Raw genomic sequence first — 27,931 nt, 5'->3', positions numbered from 1 at the left:
TAAATAGACGTACAATTCAATATGTTCTATAAATTAATAACCAACACACGCTATCATTTCCTTGCTCAATAATGTTGCCTTTTTTTTTTTTTTTTTTTTTTAAATTAACCGATTAACATGGAAAGTTTTCTAATAAGATTTTATCGAAATTCATATCTAGATTCTGAAGTAAATAATCGCGCAAATACTTACGTAATTTAAGTTGGGGTTAATTAATCAACATGGTTTCCCTGCCAAGTTTCACCCCTCGCGATAAACCATGACAAGGGCGATAGGATCTAAAGAGACGGTAGTGCCGGGCGCCGCGGCGCCAGTCGTCCCTCTGTGGTCAGACAGAAATTGTAGGCCAAATGAAATGCAACGAACGATCGTATAAAATGAATTAAAAAGTAGAGAACAGAACGACCTTGCTTAACACGTTCTTCTAAATGATTTTTAGAATAGAAATATATCTTTCAAATGTTACGAATTAATTACCATGGCTGCCGTTACGGCCAAAATGAGAATTGCAAGTAAAATGATAGCGATGCAAATGATTCGATGAGACTGAATGTAAAAACAGCCAAATATCCAGTGAGGAATGACACGAAACAAGTTGGTTCGAGTGAATCGAAGCGAGTGGGAAAGGCTGCATCGCTCGAGAAGGTGGCACCACCATAAATTGTTAAGATCAGTGTAGATTGACGGTGATTGAGACTACATTACAAAGACCTTGAGTCGCTTAACACCCGTCGCGTTGGATTCATCGACCGTTATTTCTTCGAGAAATCTTTCGACTGTAAACCGAAAACCACCGCGAGGATGAGGAAGACGAGGAGGAAGAACGTACACGGAAAGGAGACGCGAAAGAATTCGGATGGACGGTCCTTGACAACTTTTAAGAATGATAATTTAGCCCGCGTATGCATTCGCATTTGAATACCCGGATTATGGCTCGAATACTCGGCAAAAATATGGAAATGTCGTGCCAATAAAGTAATTCGATAAAAAAAACCAGAAAAAAATCACCGAGCAGGAGAGAGAAGGATGAGAAATAAAAGAAAAGAATTTTGAAACGATCACAGGATGGTTGCTATTAGCGATGGATATTTTGAAATAGGGTGTTATATAAAAATTCGAATATCAATGGTATCTCAATGCTCTTACAATGGATCGATAAAACGATTATTATTCGAATTACTTCGATGGTACTAAAACGCTCGTTTGGATTCTTTAGCGTAGACTTGTTTGTTGCCAACTTAACAAACTGTTCATAGAACCTTAAGACAATTTCAACCAGGAATTCGATTGATTATTTTCGATTATTTAACTACCCTTCAGTGTCCATTTGAACGATGTGTATGTACACAAGTATTTACTCAATGTTCCTTTAACATGGTTACTGGGACACCCTGCATAAACGTAACGACGAAAACGATCGATAGTTTTATCGGTCGAACATACCGTAAAATTCATAGAAGCACGAAACTAGTTTTCAACTTAATTTGCCCACTCCGGATACCGTTATCCGATTCGAGGATACCTGTGGAACCAGTAGAAGGGGAACATGGTTCGTTCCCCTGTACGAAATACACTTTAACGCTGAACAAAGTTTATATAACTTCGCGTAACGATATCACGGTATCGCTATCATTATCAGAACGTAGAGAAAAAAAAGGAACAGTATAATGTAACTAAACCATGAAGTTGGTCAATGACCAAAATGATTTCAACGCAATCCGTCGTTCGCGTGCGAATTTATCTGGAAGTTAAGATATTTTCAAGGACAGTACAATCTGTACGAAATGTTGCCTTAGATGCTGCAGACGATCGTTATAGTAATTCGTTATCGAAGTGCAGAAATTTTACGACCTAACCAGATAATAACCCACACTTGGAAAAATAAATACACGCTGTTAAATCGTCGAAAAAGAAAAAAATGATACTTGAGAAACGATTGGAGCCACGTGGCCTGTGAATCATGTGCTAACAGACTCGAATGACAATTAGCGCTTTTTATCGTTCCATGTGAACGATCCTTATTGTTATATATTTATCGTTAAATTAACGAGTATCGGTCATTTTTCGTTCTCGTGGCATCGGTCGATAATGAAGAGGCTGACAAAGAACGGTCGCGAATGATCTAGTTCCGATTTACACGGAATCTTGCAAAGCTTGTAAAATAATCAGAAATTTTGTATCGTTCTGAATTGTCGATTACTCGAGATTTGAATCGATTTTTCTTTTGTTCCGAAATAATGATATGAAGAAATTATAGAAGCACGTTAACGGTATCAAACTTGTCGATTTCGTTGCTGTAAAAGTTGCACACCTTAACTCCGATCGATCAAATCATGCAGACATATGGCACGGTAAAGAATGGAAAAGCGCAATATGAAGACAGAAATATCGCAAGGTATCGGACGCGAAATCAACTTGATGCGTTCCGCCGGGTTAAAAACATCGATCCGCGTCTTTATCGTCATGGCAACACGTGCACTTATACAATTATCCTTGTGTAAGGTAGTGGATGTATGTTTTCATACAGCACTGTGGCGGTATGCACACACATGCATATGGTACATACCTCTCGATTACGTACGATCATGTACGTAGTACCTCTCCTCTATTTGTTATCTTACTCTATCTTCCTTGCTCTATTCTTATCACAGCATGCTAAGAATGCATTTTCACGGTTTCACTAACACGCGCCTTCCGTGTGACGTGTACGAAATACAGAACGAGAGTAATTTGTCGATGGCAAAGAAAGATTCAAAGAGAAAAGAAAAAAGATTCGTTAAACTAACTGATCGCGTCTCATTGAAATACTTTCAAGAGTGCCGTACAATTAATTCACGAAAACGAGATATCACGGGTCGATATCGATAAATCGTCACAAACGATTAGAAACGATTAGTGGCGCCAAACGGGCTATCGTTTGAAAATACCATCGTGCTGAACTGTAAATTGAATGCATATTTTTGACGAAAAAGTGAAAGCAATGCATAATAATATTGCGTCGAATTGAAGCGAATCGAGACGATGTTATTAATATTAGGAACGCAGTATGTAAATATCATATGCGTGTCGTGCGTGGAATGTCTGTACGTGGATACTTGCGGAACATCTTACAGGTTACTGTTACGTGTCTTTATAATAGTAATTTCATGGCGCAATCATTCGAGAAAATTCATGTAAATTAAAGATGAAACAGTGGAATCTAGCCACTAAGATTTCTGTAAATATGTCTATTCACAACTAAAAAAATATTATATAATTCGATTTGTTTTTTGTTCAATATGATTATTTGTAAAAACAAAACTAATTTGAATTAGAGCTAATCTAAGACGACAGTAGCTACGCAGTAGTTAATGTGTAAAGGCCAACGTCTGACAAACTTTCTTTTAATGTGATAACGCTGTACGAAGGGATAGTGTTTTATCCGAGAGAACAGAAAATAACCATGGTTATAACTGATAACAACGGCATTTCATCGTCAACAAACAGTGCATGTCAAACGAAGGGACGAAGTTCAGATTCATTGATAATCGCGTGCACGTCTATATATGTACATATGTGTATATATGTAGTCGGTATTAACTCATACTCCGGCTTCATTTGAATTTAAACGAAACAACTTATCGCATCCTATTAGTTAATTCATACAAGAACGAATAATAGGAAACCCGGCTGATAACTATAAAGTACCAGAAACAACCATGAATCATGTTTACTTATAATACACAGAAACGAAATGCATTTATACAAACGAGCGCGTGAGGCGTCCATATTGAAAACAGCATAACCTCACTAGACGTTTTGTAGCGCGTTTTATCCTTGACAATAATGTATGAAATAGCAGTTATTCTTCTTTAATCACACAACCGTTTAATTTAATGCGTTATGGCGAACAATTAAATCCGTTATCTTTACTTTATAAACTATAAGTGTAATTATTCTTCAAGCGTGCATGGATTTATGCATAACCTTGCTAGCTGATATCACAGCAATCGCACATTCTTCGATTAAGTTTTATAAACAAAAATACAAGAGAACATTTTTACTCCAAAATATGTTTATCCCGACATTGCTCCAGTTTCGGAGTAGAATATACAAGACATTTGTATTGTAAAATTTGAAAAAAAAATCCGTAATCAAATTCAGTGCACTTTTTGCTCGAAATTCTATTATACGTTTATCTACTGAACGTATTTTATTAAGTTAAAAATCCGCGTAGTAAAGTTAATCTGTGCACGTTCAGCCATGTTGTGTTGGTACCATGGAAAACGATTAGAGGGACCGAGAAATGCAGCAGGGCTATCTCGTCGACTGGCAGGCGAACCATTTCGAAAATTTTCGTGTTGTATACCAATCTATTCACTTACCGGCTGTGGCTTTGGCGTTTTTCCCATGATGCCTCCGGTTCTTCTTCTCCGATAATCGGCCCTTCAGTAACATCGTATACACACTTTGTCACGATTTTTATCACTTGTCTTACACTGGCTACGCATTATTATTCACCCGCACGGCAGCCATTTGCCCTCTACCTACTCCGCTGTAAAGCCTACCTCGCTGTTTCGTTTAGCCTTTGGCTTTCGGCCATTCGACAGCCTATGACGTCACGTGGATTTTCGGTGACGTATCTATACCTTCCTACTATTTTTATATTTAACTATCAAATGTTGAAACTATAAGTGTATTTTAAACGATATCAATTACATACAACACTTCTTAAAGTGACCTTCAACATTAAAGATGATTAATGATCATATGGTATATTGATAACTTTCGTTTATATAAATTTAAATATCTCATTAATGCTCGGGGTTCTTATATCTATAATAACTGAAGAGGCACTGAGACACTCTCCATACAATCTGTTTTACCGACAATCGGTTACACTTCCACCACGAATCGTTCGAATCGATTTTAATCGCAGCGGTAAATCCGTGTAATTTGAAAATTCAAAAGAATTTAATTGAAGTAGTAATTTGAAAGTTGAAAATCTATCTAAATTGAAAGTGCCAGGTATGACAAATTTAGGAATCAAAGAAAATGATCAGAAATGCGTGTAGGTATGGCCTTTTACTTCACACAATCAGGTTCTCTTTCGAACATACATTATCCGAACTAAAAAATGAAAAAATATCGAAGGCAACCAATATATATGTATATGTATCAATAAGAAACTGGTTTCTCGCGACGTCTGTTTCGATCGAATAAAAATTTATTTTGCTATAATTATCCAGCAAATTGATTTCCTTCTGTCGCTCCACTGTAAAGACAAATACCAAAGCTCACAAAGAAACCATACGTACAATTACAGTAACCATCATATCATATTTATATATATACCATCGCGTAGAAATTTATATATTTATATATCAACGTAAGTCGAAAAGGACAATCATATAACATACATACGTCAGGCATCTATATAATAATTATACGAAATACATTTTGCAAAAAGATCACAACAATTATGCAAAAATAGACGTCACTCGCCGCTTGTTGAAACCACAAGAAAAACGAAACCATCCTAATCATTTTTCTCTCGACGTTGCAACACGTGGCGAATGTACCGCAACACTCGGCAATGTAAGTTACAGTTGTATATTCGTCGATGTAAGAACGTTCAAATGCTTTTTATCCTTCAATCTCCCTTTTCTTTTTAATTACTTAATTTCTTTTTTTTTCTCGCGTTTCAGCACTTCTGCGAAATAGCCCTTTGTAAAAATTTTCCGTGTAGTTTTCAATACCTAAGATCGTAAGGTATGAGATGGTTGCAATATCACTGCGATGTGTTTTTTTTTTTTTTTTATTCTACCCCTTTATTTTATGACGATACCGTGACCAAAGCTAAAAAAGTTTCCTCTCGTTTTATTAGTACCCCCAATATACATATATAATATATACGAGTATCTAAGGCTGAGGAACCATTAGCTGCCTATTTTATTACGAGTAGGAAAGTTTAATGGAAACTTTAACCCCAGTGGAGCGTGTATCGTTACTTTTCAGATAGTTTCAGCGATGGTATACAAGATGCCCACCCGTAGCCGAACACCCTGTATAATACGAACAAAATATCAAGGCCCTCCAGCCACGGTATCCGTACGAGCATAGAGGAATCAATTGTCTCTCTCTCTCCTTTCTTTCTCTCTCACACTCTCACTTAAACACTACACATTTTGACAAATAATTAAGTCATCACAGAAGCATCATATTATCATATTCAATTAGACTACATATTTTTGTGAATTGTTCTTGTTCAGTTAGCGCAGTAATATTACAATGATCGAGTACAAAATGGTTTTTAAAGTTTCTCAAGCCTAGTATAAAGCACTATTAATATATATATATTTTTTATAAGTGTGCTTACATGTCGGCACATACCATACACATAAGATCATTATATATGGTATGTGTACACACATATATGGTCGCGATTACCACTTAAGATCTAATTGTAGCGGTAGTAAATTCTATCGTTACTCTATGAATGAAAGCAAACGGATTCGACGAATGGAACACCAAAAGCTATTGAAAAATAAATAAATAAAATTTAAATAAGAATTTTGTCAAATAAACTGGAACCTCTGACTCCGATAATCGTTATGATCTTTTTCTCTTGATTTCAAAACTAATAATAATTGACTGAACAACAACACCATAGCTTTAAAGAAACATAATGAATGAAATATACTGAAAAACAAGCTTCATAAGAATAGTAAACTATCAATTACTCCGACATGTACAAACAATCACAAACACAGAATTTAATGCCATCTTTTAGAAGATCCACAATCGTGTAAGTGGTAGGCACATTGAAACAGAAATGGGTATTTTACACGCCGTATCTTTAAAACAAAGGTTAGTACGTGTATTCGTGTAACTTTAAAAAACAAACAGCTGTATATAGGTGTACGTGTGTGGTTAGATGAAGGCAGTGATTTTGCACAAGTTACAAAGTGAAAGGATAACGATACAAAAAAAAAAACAAAAATGGAACGATTGATTCTTCGTTATATAAATTCGTTTTTCTTTGAATTATTTCGATTATTTTATCTAGTTGAATATTTAGTTCCCCTCCCGTCCACTGTTATAAAACAAAATCGTTAAGATTGTAAATCCCTTTCAGCTACTATAAATCGCTTGCAATAAGTTCCTTTAATTTTCTTCCAGCGAACGAAAATGGCACAAAGCGTAATCGGAGCCTGTTAAAAGCACACAGCGAGTGCGGCTCCTTAGTTTATTCCGAAGTTGAAACACGTAAACTCTTGATGGCCTATATTCAGCGAGTGACTCTCTGCAAGCTTGTAGTCGAATCCCGCTCTCCTCTTTCCTCGATTTTGTAACGGTGAAAAAGGTATTTCGAACGAGGATCGCGATAATGAAATGATTTCTCATTACGTTTACCCAGAGCTGGCGGTCTCCTTCTCAGCCGGCAGGACACACTGCTCCGACAGAGCTGCTTTGTTCTGTCTTACCTTCTCCGCGCGCCTCTCCTTTAGGACAAGAAACAAAGAAAACGGCACATTAAACTTCCTCCGAAGTTGACGAAGGTGAAACTATTCTAATAGAAAAGTTTCAGGGTGTATATCCATGCTAACTGATACTAAGCTAACATATGTATTAAGGAGATACGTAGCTGCTCGTAAATGCGAGGTCATGCTGTAAAAGTAAATAATAAAGAAAATAAGTACAGAAATGATGGGAATGTTTTCTGCAACATAACGTGACCGAAGCGAAACTGAGTAAAATTTTCTAACGACAATCCTAGCCTACTGTTATTAAGGAACTTCTATTCGAAGAACTAATTCAGCGAAACGGAGATAGAAACAAAGCCATTTTCATGATGGTTGAGAGGGGGGTGAGGGTGGTAAGGGTGGTGACAATAAGAATATCGAATCAACAGAAAGAGAGCGAAAATTACATGCTGGCGAATAGCCTGCACACGACGTTGAATCTCTCGCTGTCGGTTCTGCTCCGCAGTAGAAACCCTCTTGTCAAATTCGAACTTTTTCATCAGAAGTTCTCTCGTGGCGCACTCATCCGCCATCTGACGCACTTTTGCTATCTTCACGGTGTTCTAAACGACCATTTCAAATTCCCGTGTCGGGTAAAATTGTCGATAGTGTGTGTCTGAGAAAGGATTTTCACTAAGAGATTTCACCAAGTTTGGAAAACGCATTCGCTTCGCATTTCAACGCGTTTTCGAAACTTGACTAATAAAACCAGCTGTGTTACAACTACTGAAGCGAGAAATCCTTCCTGATACTTGGCCAAAACAATCCAAATAGAAAACCCATAAACTAATATACCAAAGTCTATGGTAATCGAATAATACCGCCTGACTTACATAATTGCGCAGCTTCTCCTTTTGTTCACGCTCGATGTTCTCGCGACGTTCACGTGCCTGATCCAACTTGCCTTGTATCTTGGATTCAAGTGATTGCACGCGTTCGGACATTCCTTGGCGTACACGAGCCACTTGCTCTTCCTACAAATGGAAACCATATTTATCCAACAATCCTTTCCAAAAATGTACAGAATTCGAGTTACTAACGTGCGCCTTAAGACGATCCAACATCCTCTTGATATTTTCATCGCGTTGAGCAGCAGCGGTCTTCAGTTTCTCCTCAACAGCGCAACGGACCTCCTCGGTCTGTTGTTCGAGGCTCAAACGAGTCTTCTCGACGCTTTCTAACTGTAATCGAAAGCACAAGACAAGGTTCCAATGAATCAATATTGATTTGCTACAAGTATAGGCGGATAGAAAGGTGTTCCTCAACTAACGTGTTCCTTCAGTTTATTCTTCACCTCCGCGATGTGGGCCTCTCGTTTCTCTTCCGTATTGTTCATCTTAGCGTCCAGAGACTTGCTGGTCGCGGCGATGAAAGCTGCGCTAAGTTCATCCTTCTTGCGAGCGACCTCCTCGATTTTGCAAAGTTTCGCGGAGAAAGCGGCGAGCTTGTGGGCTTCCAAGGAAAGTCTTCTCTCCTCCGCTGCTCGAAGCTTGTCCTCGATAGCGACTTGTTGAGTCGGGCTTGCTTGTGGCGGAGACGGGGCTCTTTTCGGTACCGTTGGCTCTGCCAAAATTACCTCGTAGCACAATCCACCCTTAGACTTTTCTTGGCATCGAATTTCGGTCGCTACAAAAGTAATTCAAACATAAAATTAATAAAAATCAAACGAACGCCAGATATCAATTTTCTCTTTACCCAAAATCTAACAAAATTAAAAAAAAAAAAAGAACAAAATTCGAACGATGAATTTCCATCGAAGTCTGCGGAATGAATTAATCATGATTGCCACTCGTAATGCATCCGAAATCTGCATATACGCGTAACGAGCGTACACCAGTCAACGCTCGGAGGATTCATTCATTATTACTCGCCTCCCTCTCCGCATCGAGCGGGTTGTGGAGTTGCAATTAAAAAACATTCACAAGTCTGGCGCAGCGTCGAGACGCAATCCACTTTACAGGATGATCTCTCTCTCTCTCTCTCTCTCGATCCACATCCATCTCCGTTCCTCGCGGGATACGAGGCAGTTACGGAAGTATGACTCAGAGAGACGCGAGAAGGAAGGATCGATCAGCCCACGGGACGATTGTCTCTAGGCGCCGCGACGTCTAGCGTCGGCACACGCACCTTTCACAGCGACCACCCCGGCGCGTACAGCATGCCGTACAGAGAACGGTTCTTCGACGCTCGTCGATTTATAATTCACCGGCGACATATTGGCGACCGCTCGTGTTCGTCCGTCTCGGGTTCAATGCACTTTCCTGCGGCTACCAGGAATATCGATCGAAAGGTCACCCGATTTCCCATGCAAAATTTTTGTCGACTTGGATCCGTTAACCAGGAGCGACGAGTCAACTCGTTACTGGAAAGTACTTCTTTATAGATCGTCGAATACTATGAAGGCTACCGGCATCGTGAATGATTTTTTAACAATTTTCAGTCATGTTAATATTGTATATCTACTTTGGAATTTTTTATCGCTACAAATTATTGAATTTCGCAGTCACGACGAGTTAACTTATCGAACATAGCACCTTTTTAACGGCACGCACGGGGTGCGCTTTTGATAAATGAACCGCCGGTTAACAGGTTGAATAACTCTCGAGAGGGTGGTGAATTGAGCTGAGCGTCGAGAGAACGATTAAAACAGATTCGACGAGAGTGTCGTTAATTAATGAAACGAAAGGATACGAAAAGGTGTTAAGTATACTCACTGATGAACTTTACTTTCTTCGGCTGCTTAGTCCGCGGCTTTCCTTTGCCGCTCGGCTTCTTGAAGGGCGCATTGCCCCTCTTGCCTCCCGCTTCGAAAATTGAGAATCAATGAGAGTGCCGTATCACCCCCGTGGGGACCAAGGAAACGGGGATCGTTGCGCTTTAATTATCGGGAAATCGATGCAACCGTCTCCTCGGTATCGGTCGACAAAACCGGGAGGTGGCCATCTTGGGCCGCACCCCGATCGTTTTGCCAAGGCTCTCCCATCGAGCACGTGCGTAACAACTACTCAGCAGGTGGAGCAGACAGAATCGATTCAACTTCAATTTCAAGGAAGTGTGTCTTAGATAGGATACGAAATTTTTAACCGGTAAAACAAACTTCCCGGTTGCAAAATGTTCCTGCAGTTCGAAAGGGGATCGCATGCATGTGTGCACCGGTGTATCATGAGTACCGATTGCTAGAGGGTAGGAAGATTGATCGAACTGCAGGTGTCTAGGATAATACGATAGCAGCGTGATATCGATCACTGTGTTGGCTGCGGTAAAAATACGACCATCAAGTTCAAAAATATACATACGATTTAAAGAAAATCCTTGATAACGATGAAAACAAAGAAATGAATATGTAAAGTTTGATAGATCGAAATCTTTCGAATGAGACATAATCGAAGAACGATTAGTAAAAAAAATAAAACAGACGATTGTACTGAGAAGTGAAGATAAGGGTGAGAATAGATTGAAACTCCGATTGCAAGAGATATTCCATCATTCGACTCCTCCCTTTCTAACTGTGCTTCTGTTCTACAGGAATACGGTTGCATCTCTAGTCCCAAAAAGAAGTAGTGAGAGAGAAATAGAGAGCAGAAAATAAAAGACTCACCTACGATGTCCAAAGGTGCCTTGCAGCTATGACAAAAGCACTGCAGCACTGAGTCGCGCACGAGATCGATCAGCATGTTTCTATCTTACCGTATAGACCGTGCTTGCGTTAATCAGGAGGAATCCGTGTTTAACGAAACGAAGATAACGTGGACGGGTTACGTGTACGAAAGCGCGACTGGGAGAAAGGAAAGAAGGGAACGTAGAAGAGTCGGCGAGGAGACACGTCCGACGAGCGAAGAAGAGGGCCGGAAGTGGCTGAACTCGTATCTGGGGCGGTGGCTGGAGGGCGACTGATCCGCACAGTGCGCCACGACGCCCGGCGTCGCTCAATATCCACCCACCGGCACCTCTGCGCCCCTAACCACGGCAAACCACCCCCTGCAACCGCTACCAGCCTACCCGACGACAAGCCACCCTTCCACCTCTGCTGCTAACCTCCAACCTCCAACCTCCACCTCGAGCAGGCTTAACATGCCTATATCGTGGACCCGGCTGCCGGTCGCTAGGCACGTGTGGAAGCCTATGTTGGAGGCGTAAAATACCATCTGTCCAACCCCAACCACTTCCACTCTTATACCGAGACTTCCAAGACACCTAGCCAACTCCTCTGATCAATGGAACCGTATCTTCTTATCACGATCTTCGCGAATTTTCATTTTTTTTTATCTGCTGGCCAATTTAATATTGCTTGCCTTTCTCTTCTTTATCTTCCGAAGCGGTTAGGAGCAATATGGCAAAGATCTAAAAGGAAAAATCAAAGTCTTCCTTCAAAATAGAAAATCGTTATTGGTTCGAAGATGAAAGGAATTTATTCGCGAATAGACTAATATTCATTCGTACCGGTGTAACCGGACTTTTATCAGGTAGGTTATTTATAGAAAATTGAAGCCCAACGTGTATCGCAGGTGGGAGTATCATCGAACCTTAAGCCTTAGAATACCCAATCGATGAATTTCTTTTCGAACCTTCCATTATGCATACTGTAATAGAGTTTAGGGGAATCCGAAATAGCTCCACGGATACTTTTTCCTTGGGTTATCGATTTTACAGTTCACGAAGATTTTACATAACCGGTGCCCTAATTCGCGACCTACGTTATAAATTTCACCGTGTCGTCTAGGTCCTGCACTTGCTTGATTGCGACGCCGACGAGTTAGCAATATGCGCCCTCGAAGCAGCGGGAGTGCTGAGAAATCATGCTTCAATTGTTCCGGTATCTGTGTTAAGTGTACTTGAATTTCGGACAAGAGGCTGTTCCATTGTCTAAGATCTTCTTTATTGTATCCAAAAGAAAAATGCAGTCTCATTGGAATGAATCTGACTTCAGAGCGAGTTGGTCGCTTTCTCGATCCCCGAGAAACAATTCCCGAAGTTTATTTCTGTTGCGAAAGCGTGCTTCTCGTGGACACACCCTTTGTCCTTAAATCCGACTGACCGTGCGATCCATTCGTTTCCTCTTCCGTTATATTGTTTCGATAATCCGTGTTTCTCGAGTGGAATCGATACAAAGGAATACGACGCAACATTGTGACGAATGGAAATCGGAGCTTTGGAAAATATAGGCCGTCGTTCCGTAAAGTTTACCATTTGACGAGGACGATCGAACAATCGTAATGTACCTGTGACGCATTACGGTCGAAGGATACACAATCGTAAAGTGAATGAATCTTCCACACGTGGATCGATATTGTGGAATATTTTCAGAACTCCGAACCGGGGGAACAGGCGACGTTTAATAATGCAGTCGCCCCCTTTTTCCGCTGGTCACGAACCAGGGTATGTTGCGCAGAAATCGGAATGATGGAAAGCAACCGCATCGACGATAGGTTTTTATAACCTTCGACTAATCTCTCCTTACATTCGTTAAATTTATTACGAGCATTAAAAGCATGCATTTCCCAAGTTGAATATCTTCGAATCGCACCCGGCGCGGCATCCTGTGCGAATACTCTCGGAGCGTGTTCGTTCGAATGAAAAAAAGAATTCGCGGAATTTTGATTTCGCGTAACGTTTAATGAGCTTCGCTCGCTCGTTACATCTAATTGGATCTAAAGAAGCGTTAACAAAAATCCAAGGAAAAGAAAAGAAAGATGTAGCCGTCCAACCGAGAAAAATACATCGCCGTGTCTTTTTTTTTTTTATCGCCGTATATACCCTTTAAGGCAAGAAGAAATTTAACGAGTTTCACCCGGGGAAATGCTTATGGACATTTCACTGGATGTATCTCGCTGGCTGCCATGCAATTGGATTAACCTACGCACTTCAATGTCACCGTGTGCTATTGTACGCTGTTTAAAGTCAACCGAGAGAGTTCAGCGAGCCGGTCTTGCACACGTGTGCAACAGCAGCCTGAATCTCGACACCAGAAGTGGTCTGCGCAGAAAAAGAGCTGCGAGGTGTTCAACGTATACGAAATAACGACGCACCTGGTGTGTCGTATTTTTTAAATCTACAAAAATTAAAATTAGTTTAAAGTTTATGACAAAAGTGAATAATCTATGTTAGAAGATTTAACTGTTGAGGTACGTCTTATAATTGAAGGCGGTTGCTGGAAAGGATCAATGTTGAAATTGTGAAACGACGTTATTTATCAATAGACGACACTTATACGGGGCTCGTTATACTGCGATACAGTCTAGTAATAGGAGATCAATACGATCGTTCTGCACGCAATTATTCGTGTTGTGAAATTGGCTGGAATCGTAGTTCTCATTCGAATCACTACGGATTCATTTATTTTCATAAATGGAATAAAAATCGAAGATATAATATTTTTTTCCTTGTCGAAAACAAAAAAAATTTGTTAATCTGTAAGAAAAAATAATTAATTTTATTGGAATGATCGCGGCGGTTGAGAACCACTGGAAAGCGTTCGAGCACTGCAGTTGAGTGGAGCCGCAGTTGCCACGGCGAAGTGCAGGCTGCACTTCTCCGAGGACACCAATGGAGGGCTCTGACCTCTTCTCGGCAACTATCTACTTTCCGTTGCCTTAGGGTGTGTTCTTACTGCTACCTAAATTGCCTTCCTAATTAAGGATCCTTTGTCACGTTCGCTTCACCATCGAAACGCAAATATCACACCGTCTACAGTATTCGCAGATGAAATCCGTTCGTCTTAAAACGAGATTTCGGTACATAACGAATGGCAAAACAATAATTCCGACGTTGTATATTGCACTTGGTCGTGTATACACGGATAAGATATTAATTGAACGGCATGGTTATAATTTTAATTCACCAATGACTCGTTTAGTTACAGGTGCTGATAAAGCAATTGATATTTTATAACTGAATATATAATAATGTATAGTAAATATGCACGTGTAGCAAATTACATAAATTTGATAAATAGTATCGTTGAATAAACTTAAATAAGTTAATAAATAATAAATATCATTACTTACATTCATTGCTAACGGGTGATTCTGTAGCAGTAGCCATTGCAGAGTTGCTGTAAAAGAATATATCTTGATTTTATGCGAAAATTAAAAAAATATTAATAATTTTTTTGCAGATGTATTGAATTATACGTATATTCGTCTTAATATTTATTTTATATTTTCTAATTGCGAGGAATGAGGAAAGCTTCTTTTTTGAGAACAAAGAAGGTACACAAAGGAGCAATGCGCTATTTATATATTACGTCTAAATTTTTCCCATATATGTAAAGTTTTTCATTGAAATTTCTATCATAATGCTAATATTTGGAGAAAACCTCGTATCTCCTATATGTAAACAATATACACAAAGGATAGATTGTATTGCGCAGCTTACGGTTACGTAAAGGGAGCAAGATTGTATTTGAAATTTGTTCGGTTATCTTGTGTACTTCAATAACGAACTGTCAAGTGAACCCAATCGAATTTACCATATATACGAGATGAAAGTAAATTTCCTTTTTGCGTTGTATAACAAAAGCCCCGAGAAACTTGTTTCAAACGCCCTCATGGGTAACCGAACTTGACGATTTACTTCTACGCATGATCGCATTCAAGAAAATGTACCGCAGTCACACGCTAAAAGCGAATGCGGAAAATGTCGATTACTGTCATCGAACAAACACAACGAATACGAATCCTTTGTTCGATGGTATTGTTTAATCGTTTATCAGATACGTAAACGCAAATAAAAATAAACGAACCGGCGTCTCTCTTTGTTCGAATTCGTAGCGTCCCTTTGTTAATCCGCAAACGAAGCACACATTTCAGACAAATGTTTTATTTACCTGCTCTCACGTTCCAAGACAAAGGAAGCGAATTACTGCACACTGAATATCGTAAATCCTGTGACAGGAACAACTAAGCACACACTGGACAATAATGCAAGGAGATCTGAACGGTCGCTGGACTCGCTGCTTGCTTTTATTACAACAAGTATCCCTGTGTATTCCAGCGGTTCCCACTGTTACCTATTCGGTTACACATACAACACGCACATAAGTTTCTTCCATGTGTTCGATGAATCGTGCGCTCTCATTGGTCGAGCTAAATGTTCGATCCAGCATGATTGGTTCGTTTGAATTCGAAGCGTTGCTGAATTATAACAGAACGTGTCATACGTATCTTTCGTTGTGCATTCCCGGTACCGTTTCCATTGTTCAAAAAGACTTGTAACTACAAACACATGGTTGTATAATGTAACTGTTGTTTCACTTCATTTGTCAAATTAATCCTTTACGCTTTGGCGTCAGAGTGCTTTTAACATTTGCACTCACTCAACATGGAAAAGTTAACAGATCCAAATGCAAAATGTTTCTTTTTTTACACATTTTATTGTTTATTGAACTAACTATATATTTTGTTTATAATTGTCGTGATCCATTTTGCACAATTTCTACAATCCAAATATAGTATTGGATAATAAATGCTCTATCATTTATATGTGTAATAGTGGATGCTTTGTTAAAATAGATATATATGTATATGTTTTCGACTACATACGGTTGCACCGTTTAAAAAAAAAAAAGATTCATTCTGGATGAATCATGTGTCTGCATCTCCAGTAACGTGCGTACCAACGTGTGGGAAGTTGTGACCGTTGTGCGACCATAAGAACATAAAAATCCGTTCCAAATATGGCCGAGTCGTTATAACTGGTTTCGATGCTTTTCCAAGACGCTATGTATTTGTTAAAATTTCAGCTAATCGTTCCTAGTTCCATTTTCACTAATCACTTTTCTATTTACTGTTATTATTCACTGAAGTAATCAAGATCATTGTAACAAAATATGCAATTATGTACTTTTTGATATATTTTGATAAGTAAACAATAAAATAATACTAGCCTGTGAAAACTGTTAAAATCAAATGAATTAATATGATATTTTTTAAATAAATTTGTACAAGTATTAATGGTTAAAGAAAGAGACATTTTACTTATTATATATTTAATATTACTAATTTTTCATAGTAAAATATATATGTCGAAATTGCATGTTCTTATAGTAATACATTAGTATCAAATTGATTCTTGTACAAATAAAACTTATGCATACCTCTTGATTAGGGCAGTACTTCCATTTGAATGTCATGTTTTGTGGAACAAAATAATTGTTATATTGAGCAAACATATATATATATATATTTTACAGGTGTACTGTGTATTATTATTGTTTGAAAATGTAGATTCATTGAGGTAGAATATTCTAAATCTTATGTATAAGTGAAAAAAGAACCCTGAACATATCTGCAATAGAAACTAATGTTTCATTAAACTGAAATATGAAGTCCATATTAAATCAATTCCATTGATTTCACACTGTTACTTGTCTATACAAATTATATGTCTTTAGATGAAGCCACAAATGAAAATTCATTAGAAAAGTCTAGAAAAAAAAAACTGATAGAAAAATGTATGATTTGTACTCATAATAAATACTTAACGTCGCAGAGAACAATTCATGTTCATTGAAAGAAATCATACATAATAATTGTTTCAATTTACTTATCTCCTTTCTTTGTTAATAGAGTAGAGTATAGCTTCAGGTAACTAATTGTCCTAACTACGTATAGAACATGTTATTGCCAACTTTCATCATACAAAGGAGTACCATCTCCGAGAGACATACTGCGAGGACTAGAATTTGTGAATGGTGTTCCTCTAGGAGATTTATACGACGGCGTACGTGCGGAAGGGGTTCTATTACGCGGAGTCGCTCTTTCATTAGGGGCTTCTTGATTTCGAGGTGTTTTTCTAGATTCGTCATATCTTGGAGTAGTATTACTAAAATAAAAGAAATAATATTATTATTGTTAATTCAACATCGACGTTTCTATTGACGATGGAAACTTACAATTCCTTGGAAGTAGTCTGTTTTGAACGAGCCCAGGCTTCTGCTGCTTTTGACCAATTCGTTGCATCACTCGCAGAAGGGACGGATCTATGTGATCTCGCGGTTCTGTGTGAATTTGGATTCATGGCAGGAGGGATTGGTTGTAAGAACGGCCCTTGAGAATGGCTAGGTGTTTGTGGATGGTGAGGTGTATGATGCGGAGTATGATACGGAGTCATAAATGGAGTTTGACCTGAAGGTGTATAAGGGGTACTTCCATACATTCCATAATTATTCACGCTGGCAGCTCCTGGAGTATACGGCGGATAATGATGTGGTGTTTGATTAGCTACTTTAGAAAGGGAATGTAGCATATGATGTGGCAGACTCTGTGCCACCCTTTGTATCGCATCCGAATTCACTCCTGAAATTATAAAAAACAATTACAAACCATTGCAACGTTTAAACATTTTTTATGATATCATGAAACTTACCATTGACTCCTGGAGTACCATTGTATGGCGTTCTAGAAGTCATAGCTCCATGTGGAGTACCAGGTGTACTCTGTCCAGGTATAGGATCTCTGAAATGTTCCTTGAACCAACGGAACAAATCATTTACTCTACTAAACATCTGACCCCTAAATCGAAATCCGTCCGATGTTATAGTTACATACTCGTGACGGCAACGAGTTCGTGGTAAGTATGAAAGCATAAACTTTCCAGGATAATTCTGAAACATGAAGAAATACGATTAAATTTCTGATATAGATATTAAGGGATATATCAATCTTACCTTAGAAGCAGACACAATATATGGTATTCCACCAGGATTTTGCTTCTTCTGTTCTTTCAAAATTTCTTCTGCTTTATCTTTAATACCCTCAACATTTGGTTTATAATACTTGAAGTCTAATAGTTCCGAAACATACGCAGACATTGGGTTAATGTGTCTTGCGATAATTTCATCTAAATCTTCGAATTCTTCGCTGCCAATCCATAAACTGCGACCCAAGGAGAATGTGTTCTCCTTCCCTTCCTCTCTTATATCAATGTGTTGATAGATATTGTCAGTAACTTTCCATGTCACTGTCAAATGATCAGATCCTTTACTGCTTGGACGTATTATCGCCTCTCCTTGTTTCACGGTTTGCATTAATTTTTCAACTTCCGCGAAACTTATGTTATGGAAACTGGGATGAATTATAACACGTTTTACATAGGTTTGCCTCTGCTGCGCTTTTTTAGCATCCTCTTCGACCTTAACATCTTTCTCCTCTGCCTCTGTGTCATAATAAACATCCTTTTGTGGCCTGAAAATAATTTCCATTAAATATAATTTATGGAAGCAATTAATATCGTTATGAGATATTTATAAATTATAATTATTATTTCATATATTACCTCCATTCGTGGTTTTTATCAAGAAGGTCACTTGATTTACTGGTACATTCGACGCTGAACCGTTCTACTTCTATCTTTATTACGCGACAATGAATTACTTGACCAACTCGTACTCTTTCTTCTGGATTAGCAACATGTTTGTCGGACAAATTTTTTACATGAATGTAGCCAGATATTCCATTATCCAATCTTAGACGAACTCCTGTTGCTTTTCCTGGACATCCACCAGCATCAAAATGATTCCATACTTCGGATAATTCAGGGAAGTCGTTTTTCAAGCAGAATGGACACTGCCATAAACCAGTCTCATCGTTCCTAACAGGATTCGCTTGATCCAATTGATCTCCTTGTGGTTTTCTATGACTTATTCCAATAACTGCTGCCATGATTAATTTGCCAACATAAAACGTTTCTGGAGTTTCTTTTGTCAGAACGTCAAACAATTTTTCAGCATTCGGAGATTGGTAAGGTATACGCAGATCTTTATATCTAGAATTCAGTTCAGCTCTTATATCATAAAGAGTAATACATTTATTTCCAAAACCCTGCCTTTCAAGCTCTTCAGCAAACGCGTCCAGATCTAAATCTTTCAATCTCTCTGGTGATTCAAGAATTTCTTCTAGAGCACCAGCAGGATTTGCATCCTCGTCGTCATATTCTAAAGCATCTACAGCCATCTTTCTCGCCCATTCGTAAGTTTCTGGATGCACCCGAGACCCATCTAATACTTCTACATATGCTTCGGTACTGTCTCCTAAACTATTCGTATCTATCTTAATAAATCCAGCACAATTAACAAATACTTTAGGTCCCATATGACACGCTGTTATAAGCTGTGTTCTATTTTCTAGCCTCTGATTGGTTTGTTTTAGGATTTTAATTAAAGCTTGCGCTTTCCTGGGACCCAAACCGCATACAAATTGTACCAGATTTGCTGTGTAAGGATGTAGTACCGCTCTATTCAAGTCTACCCCAACTTCGTTTATACGATTTATAAATTCTAAATTTAAATTTTCTATAAGATCCTCTTTAGGAAGTTGATCCTGTAAAGGATGATATTTAAGGCACATAATTTCTTCATCTATGGTACACAATTGTGAAAATTCTAACAGAGGATCTTGCATTCTTCTTGCTAAAGATATAGCTTGCCTCAATAAGTCTGGGTAATCTCTGAATTCAGAGACTCCTCTGTTGCTATTTGCATAAACTTTAGAAAGCTCGTTATCATATATTTCTACTTGAATAGAAGGGAATTGTTCCTCTTCTGATAGATTAGCAATACATTCTTTTATATCAGCAGATATCATTAATGCTTCTCTAGATTCACCACCTATTACCACAACATGTGGTTTCTTTGTGGCAATAAAATTTCTAATTGCTAATAAATCAGCTTCCTTCATCATTTTCTCATTCTCCCTAGGACTGTTCTTGCGTTTCATTAAATGTGGTAGTCTTAGATGATCTGTACATTCACCGTCCGGAGAAACCATGCAGGTAAAAGCAGACTGAGATGGATCAGGTACATAAGCCAAACCCATCACGCGGAGACCTTTACTGGTATTCCAATCCTCGTCTTCTTCATCGGGGAATTCGCAAGTATATGGAGCAATTTTTATCCAATTATACATTTTACGACAACAAGCCTTCATAACGCATTCCTTTGATTCCATCAAAAGATTATTTCGTAATTCCTTTTTTAATTGCGGTATAACAATGCGATTTAAAGCTATTTCAACGCTGCCAGTTCGTAATGCGTTCCAATCTTGGACGCTTTTACTAAATTCATCTCTGTAATATAATTGTTTTATTTCATCAATGTAGTTATTAGTAGTATTCCCTTCTATCGTGTCGCTAAAGGAAATGGTAATTAATTTATCCTGTTCTGCTATAATTAGTTTTAAAAATTGATCACCAACAAGATCTCGTACAGGCTTATCTTTAAGATACTTTAATCCATAAAGTACATGACCTTCGTCGATTTCTTTCATTCCTGTTTTAGTTGGCCTTATGGAGATCTTTGCTCTTTCCATATACATTTCTCTAACACATTTACGCACCAATGGTTCGTGCGCTAATTGAATCGCAACCATTAATTGCACAGCATTGAGTACTTCATCGCTTGTCTTAAAAATTGCTGAGCAAAATTCATTTGCTATTACTGCAGGCTCTATCGGCTCTTGGTCTACTTCGTGTCGTTGATAATTATCTCTAAGATTTTCGGCGAAATGTTCTGGAGGGAGACCGAACTTTTTAGCAAGACTATCTAAACCAGCCTTCTTACAGATAAAGTAAGGGCCTTTCCTAACTGGTTGTTTCAATGAATCATCTCCCTCTTCTTCTTCATCATCATCTCCAACAGTTTCTTCTGGGGGATCTTCTCCATTTTCTTCAGCTTCTGCAATTTGTTGCCTTCTTTTTTCTATTTTAGCTTTCTTTCGATTCTCTTTCTCCTTTTTACGCAAACTCTCTTGCATCGCTGATACGTCTTGACTATAGTAAAGCATAAAATGTCGATAAGTATCATTCAATTCTTCAAAAGTTTGAGCATTTTTAAGACGTTCAATATCATCGTCTTTAATAAGCCGAAGATTTTCGGGCAACGGAGCATCGGGATTTTTCATAAGTTCATCCAACTGATAGTTTCTCATTTTTTCAAACAATTTCAACAAATTTTCTTTCCTCTGTTTGAGCTGACACCATTTTGCGTCGAATTTATAAATTTTCCACAAATCGTTGATGTTTAATTCCGGCAGAACATATTCTTTTCTATAAAACGAGATGAAAGGAACTTCAAAGTTTTGATTACGCATGAATTCCAAAGATTTCTTAATTTTTCCAACCGTTTGTGGACCCTTTTTAGCTCTTTCTTTGGCTTCTTCATTTAAATGAGCGTCTTGTATTGAAATTGTGGGCTGACAGAATGCCTGTTTGTATATCCATTCTGCCTCGAGGTCTAATTCATCGGAACCTTCCGCTGTTGGTGTGATCGGAACGGTACGAAGTTGCATACGTTCAGGAATGTCTGTAGTACGGATCTAAAATATTCAAATCAGTATACGAGTTCACCTATAAATACTAACAATAAAATTAAGATTCTCCCGATGATTACCTCATTATCCACATCCGTAAAATGTCCACGTATAAGTTCACTAGGTTCATATACTTCGAAAATGCTTTTCCTTGTACTTTTCTTCTTATAAAGCTTTTTCGATCGTCTTGGGCGATCTTCGGCCTCGTCATGAAGATAATCAATGTCATCATCTTCTTCTTCTTCTTCTTCTTCAAATTCATCTTCTCCATACTTTTCAAACTCATCATAATCAAAATCAATACCAAAGATATCTTGGGCTTCTTGTAAGGCGCTATATTATTAAAATAAACGTTAGTATTATGTCGAATTTTTAGATATACCATTTTAATAATGAAAATAATTCTTACGCGTCCGAAAAAATAGGTTTCTTCTTTCTCCTTTTTTCAGTTATAGGTACACCATCACCATCCACAATGAAATCATCTTCATCTTCACTCTCTTCTTCATCATATGCTTCAACTTCGCCTCTATGACTAACTTCACTTCTTGCCTCATCTTCCTATAAATAAAGTTAAATTATTTTTAATTCATCGATTTTTTTATAGTTTCACACATATTACAAATTGTGTTTTAAAGCTTACTTCTCCAGAGACTGTGAATAGTTCATTAGCAATAGCATCCCTTTCATCACCTGCCTCTCTTTCTTCTTCTTCCTCTGATTCTTCATCTTGTATCCTACGTAAACGTTTAAATCGACGTTTCTAGAAAAATTTATAACGATATTTAATTATTGAATACAATAAATTTATTATAAATTTTTTGTTCACTTTATATACCCTTTCAACTTTAACTCCTAAATTTTCTTCAAGCAGATCATAGTCTTCATCTTCCAAACGATCATCAAATTCATCATCACTCTTTTTACGCTTTCCAGATCTTTCTGATCCATCGCTGTCTTCACCATCGTTATCATCAATTGGGTTATCATCAATAAGCCCTGGTACTTCTCCCTCATCTTCTAAGTATTAAAATAGACGAAATATAAATATATCTATTACAAAAAAGCATTATTACGAAAGAAATATTCAGCATTAAACAAATATTAAGATCCTAAGAGTCTGGAAGAAGATAATATACAAATGCTGTCTAATAGTATCAACATTTCAATAAATCCTTCCCTACCATCATCATCTTCATCGTCGTCACTGTCGTGCATAGCTTTCAATTTTTTAAGTTTTTTCCTTTCGTTAAGATCGAGTTCCTCCTCTTCCTAAAGTAATATAGAATATTAGGTTATACGAAATCAAACTTAAAATCTTTGCGTATTCCACCTTCTAATATTTACCTCGCTCTCCTCTGCTTCGTTGTCCAAATAATCTGCCATTTTTCCTTATTATTAATCTGCAAGGTTTGTATAGGAAAAGTATGTAGAAAAGATTAGAACAAAGTCGAAAAAGAGACGGAAAGAATCTAATTCGCAACAAGAAACTGTGACTGATCGTGACATCTGTACAGCTGTTCGATATTATGCGAATGTGTGTACATAAATACATACTAGAGTGCCTGCTAGAGTGTGTATGTATTTATGTACATACAGTGACTACAGACACAGAAAAATTGGACATGATTTTGTTTTCTCAAGAGCTCATTATTTTGGGGATCCCAGACACCCTCAGAGATTTGTATATACAGAGCACAGTTGGTATGACAATCGTGTATAATAAATCCTAATTGATTACTGTATTATTTTTCATCGTAAAAATTAAACGAATCCTACATCTGCGATGTCTGAAGTAATTTAATGTGAAAATGCGCCCTAGCAGGTGCAAAGCGCAAAATCGACAACCACAGCTGACGTTTTCAGTCGTACACGTGCGCAGAAGTTAATTAATAGATTAACCGTGACGAAGGTGGAAGACTGAACGTTGTAATGTATTGTAACAATAAGCAAAACTCTGGTACGTAGGAATGAAAAATTTGTGAGATACCAAAACGTTCAGTCGTCTCCGTTTGAATAGAACAAGTGAACTGATGAATGTAAGTTTGAATTTTAGAAGAAAATGGAAGTCGTAAACGATAGGAAAATGGATACCGGAGAGTATAAAGGTTGCGAGAATGAGGATATTGAAAATTCGGATGAAAGCGACAGACCGTCAGGTGAAAGATGGGCACCCGTCGGAGCGAACGATGGTGACAATGATTTTTCCGATGAATATAAATATGTTGACAATATGGAAAAGTGAGCACTTTGGTTTCAATAAATATAGAAAAACTACAGTCTTTTAATTATATTGTTTTTATCTCATTGATATGTTACGTTTTCATAGTTTATCATATGATATGGAAAGGCTGAAGATACTGGAGGAAGAGCAGGAGATGCTTAATTCATCTCTTATAGCATTAACCACTCATTTTGCTCAGGTATTGAATTTATTAAAGTCTGTCTAAAAATGAATCAATTGAACATCAAGAATATTATTTCTAGGTTCAATTTCGTTTAAGACAGATTGTTGATGCACCCACAAATGAAAAGGAAACATTGCTCAAAGAATTAGAAGAATTTGCTTTCAGAGGGATACCTGATGTTCCACATAGTTTGTCACTTGATAGTAAATCAATTACACCAACTTCTCCAATGTCCTGCAAGCAAAGCGTAAGATATACAAAAATCTACTGTATCTTTGTTTTATTATATTATTTTTATTCTTGTTTTTATCTGTTTTATATATTTAGCTTATGATGGTATAATTTCGCTTTGCTTGTAATATGCAGAAGTGCATAGAAATTTGTGATATATATTTTGCTGTTTTCTATTTATCTGTGATATATTTTTCTATCTGCTATTAAATATTAATTATATTATACCTAAAAATAAAACGTTTTGTATAAGTTGTTTCTAGTGCATATGTTTATCATTCTCATTTCATAGATCTTAATCCTAATTTTATATTCCTGAATTTTTACATATACATAAAATAAGAGCAAAAAAAATAGTTGAATGCTTTGTGTGTACAATTTAATAGATATCTGGAGTAATTAATGATGTTGATGTTGAGTCTAAAATGGCATTACAAAGAACTAAACAAAAAGAATTGATATGTCAACTAAAGTCTCAATTAGAGGATCTAGAAAAATATGCCTATGAAACTGGTGATGCAGAGCTACCCCAAAGTATGATATTAGAAAGACAGAATATCATAATTAGTAAGTTTCTGCAAGTTTCTTTTTTTTACAGAATCCAGAATCTGTAAACTTACAAACTTTTTTTCAGATCACTTGAAAGAAAAATTAAATTTTGATGTTGATGATCTCTGTAAATTACCGGTTGATGATTTAAGATGGCAAGTAGACTATGCTATAAGTCAGGTAAATTTTTTTATTTTGTAGAATGAATTAACAAGGTGAACAAAAAAAAGGAAATCTAAAACTGGTTTCAGATTGTTAGTCCTTTAAAAATGAAGGAGCAATTAGTGTCCCAATTAAAAACACAAATCGCAGATTTAGAGCGTTTTATAAATTACCTTCAAGGAGAAGTTAGCACAGAAACATTAGCCTGCACTTGTGCATGCCCAGTGCATACCAGCGGTTCTGCTACTTCCACTTCGTATGCTAGCAGATCGTTTAAAAGAAAACCAATAGAAGAGGAAAGTAAAACCAGAACTCTTAACACTGTTAAGAAAGTTGTAGTTCTGTTGCATATGTTCCTAGTGTCCCAATTAGGATGCGGCAGTGAACGAGTGCGAAGGAACTTCAAAAAAAATTCCATTCATAATTGGCGCGATTTAAGAACAAGATTAGATATCGCGGTTGAACATGTTATAGAGACCATTGCAGAAAGCGAACGTCATTTAGAAGATGAAGATTTTACTAATGATAATGATTATGCCTCGGATTCAGATTCCACATCACATTGTAGTGTTCGAGTAACATCCGCTGTAAGGAAGCATCTAGCAACATCCATACGTGACTTAATGCAACACGGTTTAATGTCTGATGCGCGTTCTAATAGTGTAGTACCATTCGTGGGATGTTTTCCCCAAAGAAATCCTTCCACTTCTAATTTGATGCATGCATGGGAATTAGTGCTGAAGTATTACGAAATTAAAAACGGTCATCGTTATAATTCTAGTCCGGCACAGAAATTATCTCAGAGTTTTAATCTAGATCTAGCAGGTGGAAGGAATGTTTCTTCTAAACAGGTATTGGTAATGTACTTTAAATATATAATTTTTTTGTAATGATCAATCTTCTGTATAATAATTAAACCTTTTAGAGCTTATTAACAACCATAGGGAATATTATTGCTTCCCATACTCCATACAAAAGAAGCTATGACTCCCACTTCAAAGCATTTATTTGTGCATCCCTAAAGTAAGTAACTATCTTTCTACCTGTCTCTTTATAAAAATAAAAATCTAAAACATATTTTTGTCATTCTAGTGCTAACAAACTTGTTGTTTGGTTAAAACTTATTTTACAATGTCAATACCTTCTTGAAAATCATTATGCATCGTGGAGTTATGTTGTGAAGACAGGTAACTATTAACATACAATCTATTGTTACTGAGATAAGTGATAATCGCAACATTTGCATATTACTGTTACTAACAGGTTTTCAAGACGCGTTTCACACGCTTGATCGTCTTACTAGTTACAAATTTGAATTACCGGTTGACTTGGCAGTAAGACAGTTTCAAAATATAAAAGATGCATTTTGATTACACAGCATGTCAAGAGTTACATACATGCGAGTATGCAGGTAGTCATTTTTAGCGGAAAAGACACGAAATATCAAATATCGCGATCACATAATAAGAAACAGTATACTTTAACCTTATATTGACCTTATAATAGTATGCCATTTTTATGATTTTAAAACATTTATGTAAAAAATATTCTAATCACATTTCTTTAGCGCAGAATTATTGACGGCGTAACGAGCTGTAATAATTTTACATGTCAGTATTTTAGTACTGAGTTTTCAGAATTTGAATATTTTTTCTATTATTTCATCTTAAAAGTTGCATAGAGATAAAACATGTTACACGTAGAAACCTTAATGGTAATTTTATAATATATAAATACATACAAGAAAACAGTACAGGTAATAATGCAATGCTGCCTGATGTAACATGGACTGAAGCATATTATCTAGTTAATTTGAAGTATATCTTCGAATATTGCACGTTCTTAATAGAATAATAAATTAAAAATGTTAGGACCTTTATATACATTATTTCAAAAGTAATCTCGTAAATTTAAATCAGGTTTATAACAATTAAAGAACGTGGGTTTCACTGTGATTAAAATTATTGAAAGTTAATGTTGAACTTTTTAAAGAAATTCATATTACTTCTTACTAGGAATTAACATTAAAAACCAAAGAACAAACCAAAGATTTTTTTTTAGCATTTTATCGATACAGTTTCATAATATTTAATTTTAGTATTATTTTACATGTTATAAGTAATAGATAAACACTTTAATTGCAACATATCATTGAAACAGTAATTAAATCTAATGACATGTATCAGTGTATGCATATGTAAACTTTGATGTTATAATATGTTATAAACATTTTATCTTTGTTGTGATTTATGAAATTTTATCATTAATTTGTATAATATAAATATTTGGTTACTCGAAATCAGTAACGAAAGTTAAAGGAAATATTTAATCATTCCACTGTATAGTTAATTGAAAAGATTTGTATGAAGAATCACGTTCTTCTATACTGTTTCAGATATAGATCTTATAAATATTTCTTTAAGTAACACGGTTCCTGATTTTATCAACATTAAATAACATTTCGAAAGATGAATAAACTTCTGAAAATACATATTATTTTCAGTAGTTGAAAGTTTACTAGATGTATATGCAGATATATACAATTACTATGTCGCCTATATAAGATAATCCTTGTATAAGAAGATAGCTTTAAGAATGTCACATGTATCATAAAATATAAATATCTGCTTTTTATATACATAATAATTTGACATTACTTTATTGGGAAAAGAAGTATGCGAAAATATATTTATGGAGCAATGTACTTTGTTTTTTTAATTCAATGTCCTGGTATCTTGATCTCTGTAGGAGAGAAGGAAACAATAGAACGTAT

The 27,931-nt window shown here is 36.8% G+C and overlaps 4 protein-coding genes across 13 annotated transcripts in view; 1 reads left to right on the top strand and 3 right to left on the bottom strand.

Annotated features, from left to right (window-relative positions):
- LOC114873789 (nuclear factor of activated T-cells 5-like) overlaps positions 1-4,953 on the bottom strand; it is a 37,069-nt gene extending 32,116 nt beyond the window's left edge. For 3 of the 4 annotated variants that reach the window (XM_029182474.2, XM_029182470.2, XM_029182476.2), the window contains exon 1: positions 4,365-4,953. In XM_029182474.2, coding sequence (XP_029038307.1) covers positions 4,365-4,437 — 73 coding nt within the window. In that variant the 5' untranslated portion in view covers positions 4,438-4,953. The remainder of the gene's footprint in view (positions 1-4,364) is intronic. The other variant, XM_029182467.2, reaches the window with a different exon arrangement.
- A 92-nt stretch (positions 4,954-5,045) lies between these two features.
- Positions 5,046-15,552, bottom strand: LOC114873792 (calponin homology domain-containing protein DDB_G0272472). 3 transcript variants are annotated; one of them, XM_046287916.1, is made up of 7 exons: positions 15,331-15,552; positions 14,510-14,556; positions 8,776-9,131; positions 8,546-8,686; positions 8,339-8,479; positions 7,913-8,068; positions 5,046-7,484 (listed from the first exon to the last, which is right to left on the bottom strand). In XM_046287916.1, the coding sequence occupies exons 2-7, from the start codon at positions 14,544-14,546 to the stop codon at positions 7,392-7,394; spliced, it is 924 nt and encodes a 307-aa protein (XP_046143872.1). In that variant the 5' UTR covers positions 14,547-14,556; positions 15,331-15,552; the 3' UTR covers positions 5,046-7,391. The 3 variants fall into 3 exon arrangements, with proteins under 3 accessions (XP_046143872.1, XP_029038317.1, XP_029038315.1); XM_029182484.2 differs by lacking the exons at positions 14,510-14,556; positions 15,331-15,552 and adding exons at positions 10,220-10,309; positions 11,104-11,398; XM_029182482.2 differs by lacking the exons at positions 7,913-8,068; positions 14,510-14,556; positions 15,331-15,552 and adding exons at positions 10,220-10,309; positions 11,104-11,394.
- A 304-nt stretch (positions 15,553-15,856) lies between these two features.
- LOC114873788 (transcription elongation factor SPT6-like) lies at positions 15,857-23,341 on the bottom strand. 2 transcript variants are annotated; one of them, XM_029182464.2, is made up of 11 exons: positions 23,156-23,341; positions 22,993-23,080; positions 22,647-22,828; positions 22,452-22,571; positions 22,218-22,369; positions 21,889-22,141; positions 18,780-21,814; positions 18,172-18,688; positions 17,871-18,108; positions 17,398-17,800; positions 15,857-17,327 (listed from the first exon to the last, which is right to left on the bottom strand). In XM_029182464.2, exons 1-11 carry the CDS (start codon positions 23,192-23,194, stop codon positions 17,123-17,125), a joined length of 5,232 nt encoding a protein of 1,743 aa, XP_029038297.1. In that variant the 5' UTR covers positions 23,195-23,341; the 3' UTR covers positions 15,857-17,122. The 2 variants fall into 2 exon arrangements, with proteins under 2 accessions (XP_029038297.1, XP_029038298.1); XM_029182465.2 differs by having other exon boundaries at positions 22,647-22,825.
- Positions 23,342-23,423: 82 nt separating this feature from the next.
- LOC114873791 (RUN domain-containing protein 1) lies at positions 23,424-27,862 on the top strand. 4 transcript variants are annotated; one of them, XM_046287915.1, is made up of 11 exons: positions 23,497-23,512; positions 23,634-23,768; positions 23,865-24,049; positions 24,138-24,231; positions 24,296-24,463; positions 24,834-25,014; positions 25,082-25,176; positions 25,248-26,009; positions 26,084-26,181; positions 26,251-26,345; positions 26,422-27,862. In XM_046287915.1, the coding sequence occupies exons 3-11, from the start codon at positions 23,871-23,873 to the stop codon at positions 26,526-26,528; spliced, it is 1,779 nt and encodes a 592-aa protein (XP_046143871.1). In that variant the 5' UTR covers positions 23,497-23,512; positions 23,634-23,768; positions 23,865-23,870; the 3' UTR covers positions 26,529-27,862. The 4 variants fall into 4 exon arrangements, with proteins under 4 accessions (XP_029038314.1, XP_029038311.1, XP_046143871.1 ...); XM_029182480.2 differs by having other exon boundaries at positions 23,498-23,512; positions 23,631-23,768; XM_029182481.2 differs by having other exon boundaries at positions 23,424-23,768; positions 23,868-24,049.
- Positions 27,863-27,931: the final 69 nt, after the last annotated feature.

The sequence above is a fragment of the Osmia bicornis genome, chromosome 11, assembly GCF_907164935.1.
Source record: "Osmia bicornis bicornis chromosome 11, iOsmBic2.1, whole genome shotgun sequence".
Taxonomy (NCBI): Eukaryota; Metazoa; Arthropoda; class Insecta; order Hymenoptera; family Megachilidae; genus Osmia; species Osmia bicornis.
This window is presented reverse-complemented; position numbering and strand designations above follow the sequence as displayed.

Excerpts from the sequence above, each read along its gene's own strand:
- LOC114873792 (XM_029182484.2), bottom strand. The coding sequence starts at position 11,179 with ATGCTGATCGATCTCGTGCGCGACTCAGTGCTGCAGTGCTTTTGTCAT. Across the intron at positions 8,687-8,775 it reads AGAATAAACTGAAGGAACAC|TTAGAAAGCGTCGAGAAGAC; the intron begins GTTAGTTGAGGA and ends TTTCGATTACAG. Across the intron at positions 8,069-8,338 it reads AGGAGAAGCTGCGCAATTAT|AACACCGTGAAGATAGCAAA; the intron begins GTAAGTCAGGCG and ends ATGGTCGTTTAG.
- LOC114873788 (XM_029182464.2), bottom strand. The coding sequence starts at position 23,194 with ATGGCAGATTATTTGGACAACGAAGCAGAGGAGAGCGAG. Across the intron at positions 21,815-21,888 it reads TTACGGATGTGGATAATGAG|ATCCGTACTACAGACATTCC; the intron begins GTAATCATCGGG and ends TGAATATTTTAG. Across the intron at positions 18,689-18,779 it reads GATAAAAACCACGAATGGAG|GCCACAAAAGGATGTTTATT; the intron begins GTAATATATGAA and ends AATTATTTTCAG.
- LOC114873791 (XM_029182481.2), top strand. The coding sequence starts at position 23,871 with ATGGAAGTCGTAAACGATAGGAAAATGGATACCGGAGAGTATAAAGGT. Across the intron at positions 25,177-25,247 it reads TAGACTATGCTATAAGTCAG|ATTGTTAGTCCTTTAAAAAT; the intron begins GTAAATTTTTTT and ends AACTGGTTTCAG. Across the intron at positions 26,010-26,083 it reads GGAATGTTTCTTCTAAACAG|AGCTTATTAACAACCATAGG; the intron begins GTATTGGTAATG and ends TAAACCTTTTAG.